The sequence below is a fragment of the Mauremys reevesii genome, linkage group 2 (genome assembly GCF_016161935.1).
Source record: "Mauremys reevesii isolate NIE-2019 linkage group 2, ASM1616193v1, whole genome shotgun sequence".
Classification (NCBI taxonomy): Eukaryota; Metazoa; Chordata; order Testudines; family Geoemydidae; genus Mauremys; species Mauremys reevesii.
The window spans coordinates 2,130,684-2,150,561 of record NC_052624.1 but is presented as its reverse complement, the minus strand read 5'-3'; the positions used below and the strand labels follow the sequence as shown (position 1 = coordinate 2,150,561).

At 58.4% G+C, this 19,878-nt stretch overlaps 1 protein-coding gene across 12 annotated transcripts; it reads right to left on the bottom strand.

Moving 5' to 3' along the window:
* Positions 1–4,196: 4,196 nt before the first annotated feature.
* LOC120397101 (zinc finger protein 585A-like) lies at positions 4,197–19,659 on the bottom strand. 12 transcript variants are annotated; one of them, XR_005593674.1, is made up of 7 exons: positions 13,509–14,866; positions 12,143–12,283; positions 11,435–11,639; positions 10,934–11,047; positions 10,054–10,167; positions 6,364–9,743; positions 4,197–5,090 (listed from the first exon to the last, which is right to left on the bottom strand). XR_005593674.1 is itself a non-coding variant. In XM_039522594.1 (7 exons), the coding sequence occupies exons 4-7, from the start codon at positions 11,535–11,537 to the stop codon at positions 7,234–7,236; spliced, it is 2,841 nt and encodes a 946-aa protein (XP_039378528.1). In that variant the 5' UTR covers positions 11,538–11,639; positions 12,143–12,283; positions 13,509–13,683; positions 19,605–19,659; the 3' UTR covers positions 4,197–7,233. The 12 variants fall into 12 exon arrangements, 11 of the variants coding, with proteins under 11 accessions (XP_039378528.1, XP_039378533.1, XP_039378525.1 ...); XM_039522594.1 differs by adding an exon at positions 19,605–19,659 and having other exon boundaries at positions 4,197–9,743; positions 13,509–13,683; XM_039522599.1 differs by adding an exon at positions 19,605–19,644 and having other exon boundaries at positions 4,197–9,743; positions 13,509–13,678.
* Between the last annotated feature and the right edge of the window lie 219 nt (positions 19,660–19,878).

Here is a 19,878-nt window from a genome sequence, read left to right as displayed (position 1 = left end):
AGCCAGTGGGTTCCCCAGCTCCCTGGCCAGCCACAGCACTGGGAAGTGACCGAATTAACCCCAGCATCTCCAGGAGCAAACAGGGCTCAGCTGGGCGTGGAGAGGAGCACCCAGCCCTGCTGGTGTTGGCTCGGGATATCAGCTCCGGCACTGAGCCACTAGTCATTGTACCCAGTGTACAGCACCGTGCACATCTGCAGCTCGGTGACTTTGTGTTGTGCGGCAGCATCGCGAGTAGCTAAAATGGCCAGTTCTCGAGTGACAAGGTGGGGGAGGTCATGTCAGTTAGTGCGCCGACGTCTGACGGTGAGAGCGCTGGTGCAGTAAGACGTGACCTCCCCCGATGAGCCTCTCTCAGACCCTGGGGCCAACATGGCTCCAACTTCACCACAGACAACAGGTCTCGCGTGACAGCGCCCGTAATGCAGGAGTAAAGCTCGGGGACGGAAGATGGAGCTGGCACACCCAGAGCACTTCCTCTCTCTTCAGCCTCCTTGGGGGCGTCTTCACAGCAGGCAGCACCCTCTGCCACAGGGTGTCAGTCCAAGGCTTGCAGGGCTCGCACGGTGGCACTAAAAATGCCCTGTAGACTTGGGGCTCTGAACCCCAGGGAGGCGTGGTGGGTGCAGAGCCCACGCTCCAGCCCAAGCCCCAAGGCTACAGGGCTATTTTTAGCACCGGAAGTGGGATGGGGGTCGCCCCACACAAGGCAGAGCAGGCTGAATCAGACCAGAGATGCTCAGACTGAGGGTCCTGAGCTGCAAGTGACTCTTCAACTTGTCTCCTCTTTGCAGCACTTGATATTAAAATACCATGTGACTGAATTATTAACCAGTCAGGAGACTTCTACTGTGTTAGTCACCAATTGTTGATAAAGTACTTGGTCAGTCATTTTGCTGTGGGGATTATATATATATATATATATATATACTATTTCCGTCATACTGTTTAAATAGGACGGTATAGAACTATATGAAACCATGAATTCACATGACTGGGGCTCTTTTGGGTAATGCTGATGGCTAATTTGGCTCCTGAACCACTGAGGTCTGAGTATCACTGAATTAGGCCAATTAACCTAATAGGCTGATTGATGAGGGAGCCCCACTGAGAAGGAACAGACAGGCTGGTACAAAGCCAGGACGCTGGCGGCAGGAGAGAGCTGCAGGGGAAGCAGCCAATGGGAGCTGTGGAGCCGGTGCTCAGGGTGGGGGCAGCACACGGAGCCTCCCTGGCCGCCCCTGAACCTAGCAGCCGCAGGGACATTCCAGCCACTTCCAGGAGCCATGCGGAGCCAGGGCAGGTAGGGAGCCTGCCTTAGCCCTGCTGAGCCGCCGACTGGACTGACTGGAGCCACCAGGGTTGCCCTCCGCGTGGAGGTTCCAGTTGAAAACCAAAGTCCTGGCACCCCTCAGTGGCACGTGGGCTGGACCTGGCTGAAAGACTAATAAAAGGCATGAGAATGGCAACGTGCTGGGCTGGGCAAAGCTCCTACCTGTGGTACCTCGGGAAGCAGGGCTAGCGATCTTCTTAATAGCTTCCTTGTCATGAACGAAGTGTGTAGGTGCTACTGGGAACAGCAGAATGCCACTCTGGGTCAGAGCAAAGGTTCACCTAGCCCCATGTCCTGTCTACCGACAGTGGCCAGTGCCAGGTGCCCCAGAGGGAATGAACAGAACAGGGAATCATCACGTGATCCATCCCCCGGGGCCAGGGTTGCCAACTGTGTAATCACACAAACCAAAATGACCTTGCCCCGCCCCCTTTCTGAGGCCCCGCCCTGCTCACTCCATCCATGCCTCCCTGTCGCTCACTCTCCCCCACCCTCACTCCCTTTCAGCAGGCTGGGGCAGGGGGTTGGTGGATGGCGAGGTGCAGTCTCTGGGCAGGGGCCGAGGGGTTTGGAGTGTGTGAGGGGGCTCCAGGCTGAGCCTGGGGCAGGAGGTTCAGGTGCAGGGGGGGGTGCAGGGTGCAAGTTGTGAGAGGGAGTTTGGGTGCTGGAGGGGGCTCCGGGCTGGAGTGCAGGCTCTGGGAGGTTGGGTGCTGGAGGGGGCTCAAGGCTGGATCAAGGGGATTGGGGTGCAGAAGGGGGTTCGAGGTGCCTGTTCTGGCCGAGAGGTGTTTACCTGGGGCTGCTCCCGGTCAGTGGGTCTAAGGCAGGTTCCCTGCCTGCCCTGGCCCCACGTCTCTCCCAGAAGCAGCCAGCATGTTTCTACAGACCCTGAGGGCGGGAGCTCCGCACACTGCCTGTGCCACAAGCACCGCCTCTGCAGCTTCCATTGGCCACACTTCCTGGCCAATGGGCGCTGCAGAGTCAGCGCTCAGGGCACTGGCAGTGTGTGGAGACCTCCTGCCCCCTCCCCCCCGGGGGCCATAAAGACGTGCCAGCCACTTCCGGGAGTGGCACAGGGCCGGGGCAGGCAGGGAGCCTGCCTTAGTCCCGCTGTGTTGCCTGACTTTTAGTGGCTTAAAATCTGAGCTTGGTGTCAGTAGCCTCTGGGAGATGAGGCCTAATTCCAGGAAACTCCTGGCAAAACTGGGAGGTAGGCAACCCTCCCTGTCGCCCATTCCCAGCTTCTGGCACCATCCGTCCATACTGGCTAATAGCCACTGATGGACCTACCATCCATGAACTTATCTAGTTCTTTTTTGAACCGTTATGATCTTGGCCTTCACAACTTCCTCTGGCAAGGAGTTCCCCAGGTTCATTGTGCGTTGTGTGAAGAAATACTTTGTTGTGTTTTAAATCTATTAATTTCATTTGGTGACCCCCTAGTTCTTGTGTTGTGTTTCTCCACAGCAGTGAAGATTTTATAGACCTCTACCCATAGCCCCCATCACCTTTTTTCCAAACTGAACAGTCCCAGTCTTATTAATCTCTCCTCATACAGAACCTGTTCCATGCCCGTAATCATTCTCTGTTCCTTTTCCAATCCCAATATCTGGGGTGACCACATCTGCACGCAGATGGGGTGACCACATCTGCACGCAGTATTCACGGTGTGGGGGTACCATGGATTTATATAGAGGCAATAGGTTATGTTCTGTCTTGTTACCTTTCCCTATCCTAATGGCTCCCAACATCCTGTTCACTCGTCTGACGGCCGCTGCACATTGAGCGGACGTGTCCAGAGAACACGAAGTAGGGAGCAGTTGCAATTTCCAGTGAGGACCAGCAAATAGCACAGGAGTTTTGCAGGTGTAAAACCTAGGAAGAGAATAACTAAACGAGAGCCATCTGAGACCACGGGATGTAGCATCTTTGGAGCAAGTGCACTGCACCCCCGGCACCACCCTGCGCACAGCACACACACACACACATCCCACTGCACCACCACCCCAGCACCACACTGCACCACCACCACATTGCGCACAGCACCCCCCCCGGCACCACACTGCGCACAGCACACACACACACACATCCCACTGCACCACCACCCCGGCACCACACTGTGGACTGCACTCCCAACACCACACTGCATCACCACCACCACACTGCACACAGCACACACACACTCCACACCACACTGCACACTAACCCTGCTGCATCTTAGGAGGTATCTAGGCTACTTTACATCAGTGCAAGAGGCTGACCCACAGGCAGTTTGCAGCTCCCCCTTCCCTTCCCCAGCCATGCCATGCACCAGACTCGGCCACACTTTCAATCACTTAAGCAGCGCCTCTGCCAAGCTGCCTGGGACACATCCACCCAGCCCCCGGAGCAGCCCTCAGCCGGCCAGCAGTGGTTCTCCAGCCAACTGCAGGGCTTGGATTGCCTGGGACAGCTCAGTGTCCTGGTGTCACCATGGACAGTGCACGAGGACCACGGATGTTTGTTTGTTCGCGTCAAACAAATCCCTACATGTGGTGGCTGAGGACCAGGCCAACATGCCTAATGCTGCAGGGTGTCCAGGAGCTGCAACCTCCCTGCCCCACGGCTCAGCCAGCCAGAGATGCCAATACCCAGAGGTTACGCTGAGCATCGAGGAGAGCAGGGAGCTCTAGGGCCACCCGCCTCTCACAGGCCTCTGACCAGCCACCCAGGAGCAAAGGTTTGCAGGTACTGCTGGCCTGGCCTGAATTCAGCCTAGAAGCGAGAGGCTGGAACCCAATCCCCTGACCAGGTTCCCCTCTGCGGCTGGCCCTGGCTGCCCAGCAGCCCACAAAACCAGACAGGCATTTCCAAACCACAGATCTCACCTGCTGCCCCAAAGCTTTTATTGTAAATGAACATACCGGGGGGAGACTCCCCGGCTCTGAAAGACGGTGCGAGCGCGGGGCTGGTTAGCAAGGATGGTGACATGGGCGTTTCCCACCAGGGACACGCCGTGAATACACAGCAGCAGCACAAGATGGTTGGTGATGAGAGGGCTGCGGGTACACAGCAGGTTTGGCTACATGCTAGAGAAATGGTCCCCAACCATGCTAAGCAACTGTGCCATCCCGCCCCATCCGGCAGCCTCCTGCCCGCCAGTCCCATCCAGCTGGCTGCCTAGCCAGGAGCCTGATCAGCGAGCAACGCAGTCCTTACCGGTCCTCCAGGCTCTGCCGGCCCACCTCAGGGTGCTGACCCCCAAGGAACTGACATGCCACCAGCAGCTCCATGGCACACTGGAAACGCACACCTGGCCCAGTGGCAGCACATCAGGGCCCGTCGTGGGACAGGGCAGCCCTAGATCACCAACCACGGGGGGCTGAAACGCCATCCCACAGCTGTAACCTAGTGAGCGTCCACACCAAGTGCAAACACGCGCAGTTACCGTGGGTATCAGCGTGGCACCAAGCGCCCTGGCGCAGGAAGAGTGCCCGCCCCGAAGAACTTCCTCTGAAGGCACAAGTCCATGTCACGCCCAGCGCTAACCACCATCCAGAGCAGGACGCGGTCCTCACCGGTGCGGCTCAGTGCCCACGAGCGAGAGGGAGGTGGCTGCAGGGACGGGGTGCGCACGGCTCTCGCAGCCCAGTCCCGTCTGTGGAGTGTACAGCCTCACTCCCTGCCGCCTGAGGCAGGGTCCCCTCCAGAGCACCCCGCTCCATGAACCCTGCTGCACAGCGGTGCCCGGCTGGCATGCCGGGGGGGCTTGCGGACGCTAGACAAGAACGAAAGGAAGCAACACGCTAGTTTGTTCCCACTCTCACCCTAGCCAGCCGCTGCTGCTGGGAGGGGCCCCAAAGCTTCGGGAGACGTCAGCACCGAGCCAGCGCGCGGTCAGGTAGCGAAGCCCCAGTGGTTCTGTAGCCAGCTCCCCCCGGCGCTCCTGGGAGCTACGCAAGGTCAGTGTGGGAGGCAGGCGCTGGCCTAGCAGCCCGACATCCCGGTGAACCAGTCAGCAGGTAGGGCAGAGCCCTGCATGCTTCGCATGTGCACACGCCCATCTCCTGCCCCTGCCCCAGATCAGCTCTGGGGCTCCCGGGAGGCCAGGCCAGTGGCCCGTTCCGCCCGCGTGCTGGGACTGCCCAACAGGACTGTGTGTGGCAATGGCTGGTGGGAACCGGGCTCCTGTCCCACCCTCCTGCGCCAGCCCGTGGGGCAAGCAGAAGCCTGTGCTTGTGACAGCAGGGGCTGGTGCCCGGGAAGGGACGGTGCAGCGCAGGCCCCACCTCACTGTCACTAAGTGAAGACAGGATTTGGTCCCCAACCAGCCCTGGCTTCTTCCCTCTCATCATTCGACCCTGTTCACCCAGCCACACCCACAGGCCAGGCTGTCCCCTCCCCACCGCTGCAGCAGGCAGCTTCAGTCCCCCCAACACCCCTGCGGCAGCAATCCACGGACAGGCAGTGCCTTCGCCGCCGGCACGAGGGATCCTGGGGAGGCCTGAGAGCCAGACGCCCACTGCTGCCTGGGAAGGGGGCAGCCGTCGGAGCGGGGCCCATTGCTGAGTGATACCCCCTGAGCTGTAACACCCTGGGGCACTGCTGGCTGCGCTTCCAGGTAAGGGAGAGAACTTACGAGAGGGTCCCACACGCACTGTCACTGCTGCAGGCCAAGCTCAGCACACACACCGGGGTCCCTGCATCCCTCCGTTCCCCACATGCTCCCCGGGTGCCACCCTCCCTTCCCCCTCTAGGACAGGGGCTCCCTGCCACAACCCACAGCCTCATGCTAGAGGCTCTGTGTGCCCCCCATTCTGCCCTCCCCAATCTGCCAGGTGCTTGGGTGCCCCATGTGCCCCCAGCCATGGGCTCTGCGTGCCCCACCCCCCAGTCCTCCTGCCATTAGTATTTCTTTTCTTCCTGTCTGGGACATACGACAGTCATGGTGTCGCCACGCTCCTGCTGGGACGACGGGCAGAGCGTAGCTGGGAGTATCACGCTGCAGCCTGCTCATGGCTCTGTTCTCCGCCCTGGAGCTAATTACACACCTGGCCGAGGCTGGCGGCTCAGCTAAGCAGGTACCAGGGCTCCCCGTGCCCCCCGACGGGCCCATGGAGCCGAGCTCTGCCCCAGCATGCAGTCCTCCTCCACCAGGGCATCAGCACCCAGCTTCTCCTTCCTGCTCCCCAGCAAGGGCACCTCGCCCTCGTGCCCCCCTCCCCGCCAACTGCTTTCAGACCAACTGCAGCCTTCTCTGGGGCTGGGCCTCCTGCCCCTCCCCCCCCGTTATTGTGTCTACAGGGGCTGGAGCTTGCAGTCCCAGGCGGCCTTTCACTGCCCTGCAGCTGGCTCGGGGCGGGATCCAGAACCCAGCAATACCCTCGGTACAACGTACGCCCAGGCTAGCCAGGCTCTGCCTCCGCTTGGATCGGAGCTTCCAAGAGCCACCCCCAGCCCACGTTTAGCTCCAGGGAGGCGAGAGGGCAGAGCTCCACAGGCCGTTCCCGCCCAGGGAGTCTCTTTCAGGGGTGGGTTTCCCGGGACACTCGCCGCAGGGCCCCAGGCCTGCCAGCTTGCCGTGCCCTCTCCTCGCTCTGCTCACAGCAGTACTCGGAGTCTCTTTGCACTCTGCAGCAACGTGTGCTGATCGATCAGCCGGCCTGCCCGCTGCCAGCAGCTGTGTCCTCTCTGAAGTTCGGTGTGTGCAGAATGAAGTCAGATCTGTAACGTTCCCCGGTCCGTGTCTGGTGTCGTGGGTGCGGCAGCAGCACGGGTTAGTCCCAGGTTCCCAGATCCAGTCTACTCGCTCCAGCTCGCACAGGGGGACGGGTGCTCTCTGATGCGCCCGCAGAGCTCTCTGATCGTCAAAGCTCCTGTCACCCCCGCTGCATTGACACCATGTCTCTGCTTGCTTGGCTTCAGGAGCTCCCCGCCGTGGGGGATGCGGTGACTGAGGTGCCTTCTGCAGGCCAAGCACACGTGGGGCCAGTCCCCACCGCGGCACAGGGTGAAGGTGTCCCAGTGGGGGAAGCTTGCGTGGCACTGGGGGAAGCGTATGGCCTCTGCTGGGAGTGGGTTCTGCGGTGAGTGAGGAGATTGGGCTTCTGGCTGAAGGTCTTCCCGCAGTCGGTGCAGCTGTAGGGCCGCTCCCCGGTGTGGGTGCGGTAATGGGTCACCAGGTTGGGCTTCCAGCTGAAGCCCTTCCCGCACACGGTGCAGGCGAAGGGCCGCTCGCCGGTGTGAGTCCGCTGGTGTGTGAGGAGGTTGGGCTTCTGGCTGAAGCTCCTCCCGCACTGGGCGCACTGGAACGGCCGCTCCCCGGTGTGGGTCCGGAGGTGCGTGACCAGCGTGACCTTCTGCCGGAAGCATTTCCCACACTCCGGGCAGGCGTACGGCCGCTCCCCACCGGGCACTCGCTGGGGGAGCTGCAGGGCGACGTGCTCCTTGAAGGGTTTCCCGCATGGGGAGTGGGAACAGCACCTCTTCCCGGCGTGGGCCTCCATCAGCTCCACGCTCGGCGGCCTGGCGGGAGGTCTCTCCCCTCCGTGGACACGCTGGTGGATCTTCAGGGACATCTTGCCTTTGAAGCGCTTGGGGCACTGGGCGCAGGCGAAGGGCCGCCGCCCCACATGGGTTCTCTGGTGGGCGAGCAGGTTGGGTTTCTGGCTGAAGCTCTTGCCGCACTGGGGGCAGGCGAAAGGCCGCTCGCCCGTGTGGGTCCGGTAGTGAGTCACCAGGTTCCCCTTCTGGTTGAAGCGCCGCCCGCACTGGCTGCAGGCGAAGGGCCGCTCGCCCGTGTGGAGCCGCTGGTGCGTCATCAGGTTGGCTTTCAAGCCGAAGCTCTTCCCGCACACGTCACACCGATGGGGCCTGTCGCCCCAGTGGCTTTCCCGGTGCTTTGCCAGCTGGCTGTGCTGGCTGAAGCTCCGCCTGCACTCGGGGCACGTCCAGGCTGTCTCCCCCACCTGCGCATCCTGCTGGGCTGGCAGGGACAGCCGGGCCCTGAGGCCTTTCCCGCGTTCAGGAAGCGGATACGGCTGCCATCCTGCGTGGCTGCCCTGATGGGCAACGAGAGCCGGCCAAAAGCTGAAGCTGCTCCCGCACTGGTTACAGATGAAGGGCCGCTCTGCCCCGGGGGCTGCGTGCGCCGCGTCGCCAGGGCCCAGGCAGGGCTCCAGGTGTCTGAGGAGATGTTGGTTCAGGCTGAGGCCTCTCCCATACTGGACGCTCTCGCAGGGCCTCTCCATGGCATGGCCGGGCTGGGGCTTCAGAAGAGCCGCCTGTGGGCAGCTTTCCCCGCACTGCACACACAGGAAGGCCTGCTCTGCTGAGGGGGTTTGCTGGGGCAGTGGGATGTGCTGTTTCTGGGGGAAGCTGCTACCACAGTCAGTGCACGTGCACAGTGCCTGGCTTCCGGGGATCTTCTGGGCTAGCACCGGCTGAGTGGGGTCACGCTGGCTCTCCTGCTCAGCACCTGCGGGCTGGAGCGGCACGGCGGGGGGACTGTGGAGTGGGATTGGCTCTGGATTCCCACAGGGTCTGGGCTGGCTCAGGTTGTGGGTTCTCTGGTGCGCTTTCAGGGACACCTTGTCCTTGAAGCACTTCTGGCACTCCCCGCACGGGTAGGGGCGCGCATCTGTGTGGGTGCTCTGGTGAGTCACCAGGTTGGTCTTCTGGGTGAAGCGCTTCCCGCACTGGGGGCAGGCGTAGGGCCGCTCCCCGGTGTGGGTCCTGTAGTGAGTCACCAGGTTGGTCTTCTGGTTGAAGCTCTTCCCGCACTGGGCACAGCTGAAGGGCCGCTCGCCTGTGTGGGTCCGGTAGTGAGTCACCAAGTTGGGTTTCTGCGTGAAGCTCTTCCCGCACTCGGGGCATACGAACGGCCGCTTTTCCTCCTGGTCTCCCTGCTGTGCTGGGGACTTTGGCTTCCCCCCAAGCCCGCCCCACTGCGGCGGCTTCTCCCCCACGTGGGTTCTCTGGTGGGCAATGAGATTGGCCTTCTGGCTGAAGCTCTTCCCACACTGTGTGCAGGAGAAGGGCCGCTCCCCGGTGTGGATCCGCCGGTGAGTCAGGAGGTTGGGCTTCTGGCTGAAGCTCTTCCCGCAGTCTGGACACCTGTAGGGCTTCTCTCCCGTGTGGATCCTCTCGTGCGTGATGAGGCTCTGCTTCTGCCGGAAGCGCTTCCCGCACTCGGCACACTGGAAAGGCCCAGCCCCTAGCTGACGTACGACGGCATCTGAACACTTGCTGAAGCCGGCTGATTCTTCCATCTTGATCCTTGTCTGGTTTCTCTGCTGCCTCTTGGATACCAGCTGCCGACTGTGAAACGAGCCGTCGGAACTGTCACAGACCACGGGCGACAGCTCTAAGTCTGCAGCAAAGCTCTCTGAGTTCTCTTCTTGCTCGACTGTGTTCACACCCCCGTGCTCTGCTGGATTGCAAAGAGAGAGTGACGGCATGAACCCATGGGCCTTCCTCGCCGTTGGTAAAACTCTACAGGAACGAGCAGCTCCTCAGGCTGGGCCCCGACTGTACCCAGCTGAGGGCTGCAGAGGCAGCCTGCAAGAACAGCAGAGGCCGCAGCTAACTGGCACAAAGCAGAGCAGACTGCAGCTGTCCTCATCTTTGCAATGGAACTGCAGCCCTTTGAGACAACAGGTCCAGCAAACCACCCCCTATGCTGACCTCAGCCTCCGCTGGAAGGGGAGCCCAGAGCAGAACCAATCGCTGCTCTCACTCACCTACGCAGGCACTTCCGAGGATCTTGCTCTCCTCCAGTTTCTGCTGAGCCTCCATGTAGCGCTCCTCCCATTGCTCAATACGGAATAAACCATCGGGCTTGAAAAATCCGTAGCCTGGTTGAGGGGATAGAGGATGTCATCATGTACGGTTAGGCGCATCCAGTGCCAACACCACTGTGCTGGAGACGATGCACCTGCGACTTCACAACTCAAACAATTAACCTAAGTCCCAGGGGAACCTTTGTCTTTATTCTAAGCCTCTGCTGCCTAATGGGGAATTAAAGATACAAGACAATACAATCAACACACCCTCAAGCTCCCTGGCTAGCCCCCCTTTTCCTCACTGCTGTCCTGGGGGCGACTGGCAGACAGGGGAGAGCAGGTCTGGCCAGGAAAACAGTGAGCTCTCAACACATCTTCCAAATGTTCCTAAAAATACTTGGTTCTTTTTTGGTGCCTTTCAACCCAGAATCTCAAAGCCTGTAACATGTGTCAATGAATCCCATCTCCAGCCTGTCTCCTGGGAGGAAAGTCTGGATCACTAGCCACACTGTACTGATGGAGAAACTGAGGCCCAGGAAGGTTAAGTGACCTGACTCAAATTTGCACAGGGGATCAGACTGACAGAGCTGGGATTAGAACCCGGGAGCCTAGACTCATCCTTTGCCTTGTCCACTAATCCTCCCTGAACCGCTCAATCAAAGGGGAGGGGCGACTGCCAGATGCCATTTAGGACTGGTGCAAACCCATGACTGACATGTCTCCTGATACGCTAGCAGATCTCAGTGAGTAAAGACATGGAAGGATTAAGCCAATGGCAGTTTCATCTGCTTCTCTCAACCTCATGTGCTGCTACCTAGCTACTGTGCTGAGCACTCACCTGCGCAGGGATCTGGCGGACGCTCTAAGCCACCAGAGACCAGCTGAACCCCCACACCTGGCTGTTCCCCTCGTTCAATCCGGAACAAGAGATCAGGTTTGAGAGCCGGGTGGCCTGGGTCGGGGGGAAAATATTCCTGTTAGCAGGTGCTTGACCACTGCTGCCCGCAGTGAGGCCAACGGGAGCCAGGGCTCGGTCCCCGCTGCATTGCTAGCTGGCGCTGGGTGGAGGGACACAGCTGCTCAGAGCACGGCTACAGTCAGAGAGGGGAGAATGGAAAATGGCACAATCATACCCAGCCCCTCTAGCGCCCGGGGGGGCTGGGAGGAATAAGTCTCCGCTGCCCACTCAATCACCAGTGTCTCATGCAAGATGGACAGCAACAGGGCCAGGCTGGGGGCAGATTTTAGGAGGTGGCCTAAGTGGACCGAGGCCCTCCAAATAATTTCATGAGGGTCTCCAAAGAGGCTCAGATGAGAATGACTTTGGAGCAGCACTGACCTGGATTTGAACTGGTGACGCCACGAGAAAAGGTTCCACAGCCCAGCTCCAGTTCGCTGTGCCATCCTGCCCCCTCCTTTGAGGGGTGCGGTTCTTCGGACATGGCTACCCCCAGCCTCCCTGCCTTGTGTGGGGGATGGGGCTCGCAGACCCTGCTCCACCAGGGGCCCAGGCTGATCGCTCTTCCCTGGGGAGCTGCTTTCGCCTGAGGAGGGGAGGGACAGAATGAGGAGGAAGACAGGGCACTCCCTGCTGCCCCACCAACCAGCCAGGTACATCGCAAAGAGGGTGATCCTCTCCAGCACCCCTCACAGCCATACCCAGAACCACCCGCTGCAGCCGGGGAGCAGCCCTCTGCCCTGCCGGGGGGCTGCAAAGTGGAGCCGTGAGGAAGGACAGAGCCTGGCTCCTGGCAGCCCCAGTACAGGTTCCCTCAGCTCCTGGCTGGGGGAGCACAGGCGGTGAGAGGGAGTGAGGCGGGCAGTGAGTTGAGTGACACTGTCGTCCGGGGCTGGAGGGAAGGGCTGCCCCATGCACCGGCAGAACCAGCTCTGCTTTCGGGGAGCAGACCTGCAAAGGGGTTTGAAGGAGGAGAAGGTAACGGCTCCTCAATCAGTGAGACAGCTGAGCCCCACCCAGCACTGCCCCCCACCGAAGAGGTGTATTTACATCCGCACTCTCCAGCCCTTGTACTGCCTGGCATCTCACCTCTAGCCTGTGCAGCAGACAGTCCTCACCCAGCGAGGTGACCAGCTCCTAGTCCCAGTACAGCTCCCTCTGCCATTCCGCTAACGCCGCCCACTCCGCCAGGGAGAAACAGACCCTGCCATCCTCAGACGTCACCGGCACCTGCAACAAGAAGCCCCCACTCAGCCCTGCCTGCTTCAGCAGCACAGCAGTCACCCACCCCAGTCTACTGGGCAAGGCCGAAATGGGAGAACAGGCTGTGTGTGCCAGGCACTCGTACCGGGCGACATGACTGAGTACAAGATGGGTGGCTGGTGGTACCACGGCTCCTGCCTACCTCACCGTGCCGCAGATGTCATGTCAGAGAGCAGACGGTTCTGTCTGGAGGACGGAGCTTGGGATAGCTGGGGTAGGAATGGACAGGGGACACGCCTGTGAACAAACTGCTGGCTGGCAGCATCTCACACATGGGAATGGCTGGAGCAGGGGACTGGGAGTTCTACACTCAGCTCTGCCACTGATTCAATGTGTGACCTTGAGCAAGTCACTTTCTCTGCTGTGCCTCAGTTTCCCTATCAGTGAATCTGGGATATACCACATCCTCCCTCCCAGGAAAACAGTCGAGCTGTATTTCTTACTGTCGGGAAGGTCTCTAGCTAATGGAACCCAGAATCAAAGAGAAAGCTGGCCAGGAGGAGAGGGGGCACAGAAGGATCCTGGACTCCCGGAGGTGCAGTGACTAAGACCCAAAGGGCTCTCAGGAGAGGTGAGGAAACTGAGGCAGGGTCTTGCATGCAGCTGTTTGTTACTTCTCCATAGCTCTGCATATCCCTTGTACTCTGGGTATGAGTGAGGTGTGTGTAGTTCTGTGTCACTTGCTTTAACTGTAACAAAATCCCTGTAGGGTTAACCTGTAAACCAGAGTGCCCGGGCGGGCGGAGCTTAAATCCTGGGGAGACCTGGGGAATCAGCACTGGTCTTGGGGCCTCGGGCGACTGGAGCGCGGGTTCCACCCCTCCAGGAGGGGGTGCCAGGCATACAGCCGAGATCTCAGGCGGCTGAACAGTCCATGGGATCCAAGCCCTCAGTCTATGACAGCAGCCTGGTTACTGTCCCCAAGGGGCAAGGAGCTCAGCCAGGAGTGTGAACGAAGGCACAAAATAACAAATGGGGGGACGCACTGTTAGGTCTCCAATTCCCCCACCACAAACCCCTCACAGAGCAGCAAGAGCTCAAAGGCAGCACCACCTTCCTCTCTTCTGTGATGGGGGGAGGGGGCGGAAAGAGAGATCAGAATTAACCCCTCCCTGTCCGCAATGCCTGTGCACAAGCCAGCAAGCAGTCAGGCAAGCCTCTGGCACCCTGCAGTCCCCCAGCTGCGGCCTACCTGGGCAGCACCCCCTGCAGGCACTTTCCCATCGGAGACGCCTCGGTGGAAGATGCCGTGGATCCTGTGTGGAGGATGTGAGGACGAGATCCTGTCCCTTCACCTTTTACTAGGATTGGCAACTCGAATCGTCCCTTCTCCCAGCTTCTTCGAGGGGCTGCTGCAGATCCCTGCACTGACAGCAAGGAGAGCTAATAAGTGGGGGCTGGGGACAGGAGGGAGGCACAACCCAAAGGCTGGAAGCTGCTCAGAGAGAGACCTGACCGACGCTTTCATCCCACCTCTCTCCAGCCATCTTAGGGAAAGAGTCCAGCGAAGCCCAGGCGCTGTACTGAATTCACAGAGCCCTGTTATTGCAAACTTCCCCAAGACCAGCCCGCTCAGCACTCCTGGGACTTGTAGTCCATGCTGGCGAGAGGATGCACCACACGTGAGTGCTGCCTAGCCTGCTTCACAGTACACAACGGGGGAGGGGAGAGAAAACTACAGCTCCCAGCAGCCCCCGGTACAGCATACAGCCAGCCCGTCCCTCTATCCCAGCCCCCCAGCTGGGCTAGACCCACAGCCCTGAAGGGTAGCACCGCAGGAAGCAGGAATGCGGAGAATTTCCTCCCAGCCCATCGTTTGTTTCACTAATTCAGCGACTCCTGGCCTTAGCGCTAGCCTGTGGCTGAGAGTCCTACAGGTGAATTATGCACCAGTTCCTTCCTTTGAGGAGTTCTCCACGTGCTGCCTTTCAAGTCAGGGAATGGCCCTTTGTTCTGGCAGTGCGGAGCCCTGATTTACCTGCCTAGCCAGTCATCTTTGTCTCCTCCTCTCTCCACTGAACTGGCCCAGTCTTTTCAATCTCTCCCGGCCTCAGCTCCATCTCTACCCCCTTCCTATCCTATCACTGCGCTATCCTGGCTGAGAAAGGGGGACCAGCACAGAATGCAGAATGGGGGATGTATAGAATGGCAGCACTCCGGACAAGAGCCCCACCCTAATCCAAAGCTGCCAGAAACCCTCCCCGATTCATACACTACAGCCCCCTGCCACAACTTCAAAATAGCCAGTGTTTGCGTTCCAACTCTGCCTAGCTAGCACATGAAGGGTTAAGTCTGATGTGCATGACAACTGCAGTCAGCCCCTGATTTTCGGAGGGGCTGCTTGTCAGCTCCCCACTGAAGTCAGGAGAGCTGCACACCTCTCAGTGCCTGACCCGTCGCGCTGACAGAGAACATCCCATTTCCAAAGCGGTTAGCCGATCCTCAAAGCACTCCAAGGTAGCAGGCAGTAATGGAGACGTGGATGGGAAGGAACTTTCCGCAGGCCTTGCAGCTAGCGAGTGTCAGAGCTGGGACTCGGACCCAGGCTTACCCTGCACTTTAACTGAACTGTTGTGCCTGTCCCAGATGTCCATAGTAATAAGGGAGGAATTACCTCCAGTCTCCTCTCCAGTGATTTTTCTCCCTGGCAGCAGAGGAGCCTTGCTGTAGCTAATCCTGGAGGTGCTGTCGTGTGCGCCGAGCGGGCAGAGCACCTGCTTTACGTTGCAAACGCCATTAGTTCCACTTTTCTGGGGCAGGAGCATTTATTGAAAACTCGTCATCTCTTCTACCCTCTCTGTGTGGAGCTTTCTGCACTTTCATCTTCATCTGTGCCCAAATGCTCTGCTTTGAAGGGAAATGTTCACCCCGGGCTGGTGCTGGAAGGACACAGCACCCTGCAAGAAAGCTACTCGCTGGGAAATGTTGCATAACCACGGACCAGAATTTGAGCTAAGAAAACAGGCTTTGAAATTCAGCTCAGGAAACAGGGGAGGGATAGCTCAGTGGTTTGAGCATTGGCCTGCTAAACCCAGGGTTGTGAGTTCAATCCCTGAGGAGGCCACTTAGGGATCTGGGGCAAAAAAATTGGTCCTGCTAGTGAAGGCAGGGGGCTGGACTCGATGACCTTTCAAGGTCCCTTCCAGTTCTAGGAGATTGGTATATCTCCAATTATTACCTTTTTATTATTACCTTCAGATGCTTTAAAATCCATGTTCCTCCTGGTTCGCTAGAGCATTCGAGGAACAAGAGGGCACTATGGATACCAACTAAGCTATGCAGCCTAGGGGTAGTGTCGGGGAAGAAGTCCCAGGCAAGGACTGGCAAGAAGTTTCATGCCAAGTGCCATCAGGCCGGTTAGACACTGGTGACTGGGTGTGGCCGAGGGACTTCCACACTCCTCTCCTCTGATGCCCCCTCAGATGTATTGGGCCACAAATTCTAATAAAAGCCCCCGCCAGCTCCATTAGTGCTGTGGCAGCTCTTGGTGAGTCTCTGAGCCTACCAGGCAGAACCACTCTCAGTACTCGGCCGGTAAGAGAGGAAGCAGTTAAGGAAGCTCATTTGGATCAGCGGTTCTCAACCTTTCCTGGGAACTGGAGTAGTGCACCAGAGTAAGGAGCTGTGCTGATCTCACCCGGTGAGGATCGGGGGTAACTGCGGAAGTGCCAGCAGTGCAGAATCAGGCACTCGGACCTCTGCGGCACAAAGAGAATCATCCCCCATTTACAGATGGGGAAACCGAGGCACAGGAAATTACTTGGCCAGCACTACTCAGGAAATCAGGGCAGAGCTGAGTTCGGAACCCAGGCATCCTGACTTCCAGTCCCCAGCTCTCGTCAGGAAGCCACACTCCCACGTGAAACAAGTGAGGCATTGCCCGGCCCACACCAGGAAGCCGTGTGCGCATCCCAGTCCCATGAAGAAGCCAAAAGGAAGGGAAGAGGCCGAGCCCGCTGGAGGGGCCATTGGAGTGTGGAGAGGAAAACTCACAGGAACTTTGCAATGAAACCAGAGAAATCCCTCCGCTGGCCCCTCGTTCTGTTTACAAAGACAACAGAGCTGGGCTCCCCGTGCAGAGGGGCCTCCCGACTGGCAGGCAGCCAGGGACAGGTTTGGCTCAGAGAGGGAGATGTCAGGGAGGCAGGAGGGGATGGGGTCCAGCCTCCACATTAGCACTGCAGGAAGCACAGAAGAGGAGAGACCCTGGGACCACTGTACACCCTCTCTTCACTCCCATATAACTGCTGGGGAGGACCACTCCTGACCTACCTATATCAGGTGAGGCAAGCAATGGTGATCCTCAACCACCTCCCATAAAGACATACATGGAAACCACTGCTTTCCCCACCCAGAAAGCACTTTCCAAGGCATACATGGGATAGCCTCTTGATGTGGGAGGTGTTGATGGGCTTTTCCATCCCATAGTGCCCAGAGCTAGTGCCCGATGTTGTGCTGGGGGCTGGGTGGACACTTGAAGCGGGTGGGGGTAAAGCTGCCCTTCATTCAGGATAAATGTAAGAAACAATTAAGTCCTTCATGGAATAAGATGGCTGAAACAATAGGAGCCACCACCCAAAACACAGGCCATATGCAAGGAGTTGAGCATATGCAGGGGGATGGGTATTGCTGCGATGGAGCCGTGCGTGCGTGGGGAGAGAAGCAGCCAGAAACACCGCAGAGGCAAACAGAGAAGGCAGCAGGGAAGCACCAGAGACAGCCAGAGAAGCATTTGTAGCATGATCTTAAGAGAAAGCTCTTGGGCACAGTGCTAGCTGGAAAGGGGCTTGGAACCATGAACAAAGAACCTCTTTCCAATTGCTTGATTCCTGCTGTGTTCAGGGAGACAGAACTTTGCATATTCTTTGTAGATAAACAGGGTTGCATCAGAGAAATGCCTGATTCCATCATCGATTGCGCCTAACAGAAACAACCCACAAGTCCCCAGATATTGGCTAAGCACCCAGGTCAAAAAGGGTGGCACTGGTGAGAAGAACTGGCTTTCAGCACGCTCTTGGTTTGCAGTCATTTACGAAGAAGTACTCAAGGGTTTGGTTCTGCTCCCATTTCCCTGCTCTGCCCCACATGTTGGCTCCCCGGTCTCCCTAGCCACTGTGCTATAACAGAACCCCCTCTACACACAGGGAGGGGTTTCTTGGACGGCTCCATTGATTGATGCAGTTGAACCACAATAAGAACAACTAAACCCTTGAACCTACAAAGAGAAAGTGCACTTCCCCTCCCTATCCTGCTGCCTGACACCCAAGCTCAGCCACTTTAGCTCCTTCAGCAATTCAAGTTGTTTCCATATTTCATTAAGCACAGGGGGATGTTGGACAATAAGGGTCAATCCAAGCTGAAAACATCTGTCCCCAGGAGACTTGCACACAGGGTGTGTTTTTCACAGACGTCCCAAAGCAGTGAGACTGAGCATCTTTGCAATACATCTCTACTCCGATATAATGCTGTCCTCAGAAGCCAAAAAATCTTACCATGTTATAGGTGAAACCGCATTATATTGAACTTGCTTTGATCCGCCGGAGTGCGCAGCCTCCCCCCCACCCCCACCCGAGCGCTGTTTTACCGCGTTATATCCGAATTCGTGTTATATCCAAATTCGTGTTAGATCGGGGTAGCGGTGTACAAGGTTGTATCTACTAGCAGCCAGAGTCTGGCAAACACTCAGTGCGACTTTTGAGTCTCCTTTAGCCCATCCCCCGAATTCAAGTCAAACAGAGCTAGCACTGCAGGGAGCGAGCTGGACAAACATCAACAGAGCTCAGCTGAAAGCTTGTTCCCAGCTATTACCGAGATCTAAAGAGAGAATTTACTGCTGTTTCGCTACAGTCCTCCTCCAACAGCCATGGCACGATGGTCCCCTACAGTCCATTTACAGAGCTAATTTGTAATGTCCTGTCTAACAGGGCTCCTGTCCCTTCCCTTAGGGCAGCGGTTCTCAACCAGGGGGATGCTTAGCCCTGGGGGGACGCAGAGCTCTTCCAGGGGTACACCAACTCATCTAGAGATTTGCCTAGTTTTACAACAGACTACATAAAAAGCACTAGCAAAGTCAAATTTCATACAATGACTTACTTGTACTGCTCTATATACTATACACCAGTGGTCCTCAACCTTTTCGTCTGGCGGGCACCAGATGAAGGACCAAAATTCTTGACCGCCAGCCAGGATGCGGGCGCATTTAGATGCCCCCACGGGTGCACCGCATTGGGGACCCCTGCTATACACTGAAATATAAGTACATTATTCATATTCCAATGTATTTTATAACTTTATGGTAAAAATGAGAGAGTAAGCAATTTTTCAATAATAGTGCGCACTGACACGTCAGTGTTTTTATGTCTCATTTTGTGAGCAAGTAGTTTTTAAGTGAGTGAAACTTGGGGTACGCAAGACACATCAGACTCCTGCAAGGGGAACAGTCGTGTGGAAAGGTTGAGAGCCACTGCCTTAGGAGATGGGTTTACATGCTTCTCACGGATGCACTAGGGAGATTTTCCTTGATATTTACCCTTCATTTCCCTTTTCTCCATTCCAGCCCATGAGTCCCAGTCACCCTCCCACCCTGGCAGCACCTGAGTAATTCCTCTGCCAGCGCAACTAACAACTCACCTCATCATGGGGCACTTACAAGGGATAAAACTAACCTCAGCCAAGCTGCTCCCCACCCCAACCGAGCTGCTCCCCACCCCAACCCTGCCTCTCCCCACATCCACAGCCTCCACCCCCCCTCACCCCCCCAGCCTCTCCCTGCCCCCATCCCTCTACCTCAGCCTCCCCCTCCTCCCAGCCTCTTCCCACCCCCTCTCCCCACATCGTCCCCCCACCCCCCTCACCCCCCCAGCCTCTCCCTGCCCCCATCCCAGCCTCTCCCCACACGGCCCCCTCCCCTCACTTCTCCCCCCCCCACCCCGCCACCCCAGCCTCCCCGCCCCATCCCTCACCTCAGCCTCTCCCACGGCCCCTCCACCTCACTTCTCCCCGCCCCCATCCCTCCACCTCAGCCTCCCCCACCCCACACGGCCCCCTCCCCCTCACCTCTCCCCACCCCCACCCCTGCCTCTCCCCACACCCCAACAGCGCCGCCTCACATCACGGCAGCGGCGCTTACGTCACCCCGTGACTCCATTTTGTGGCGGGAACACGTCATCGCGCATTGTTATGGCAACGCAGTCCAACTCCCGCGCTCAGCCCGAGACCCGCATCACCGCGGCGACCGCCCAGCCTCGCGGGATGACGTCACGTCGGAACGCCGCGCGGACGCGCTCACCTTCAGCCAGCCCCGTGGAGGCGCCGCAGCTGAGCGCGACCCCGCAAGGGATCACGGGAAAGCTAGGAGCCAGAAATCTCGCGAGAACACGCGGGACTTCGCGGGGTGATGGGAGATGTAGTTCCGGGTGGGGCAGGGCGCTCCCGGGAGGTGGGAGAGCAGGAGGGGCCGGCGCGGTGTTCTGTGGAGGAGAGGAGCCTTAACAGAGACAGCTAGAGCGCCGCCCCATAACACCATAGAGCCCTGCCAGAGCGCCGCTCCCATGGCACCATAG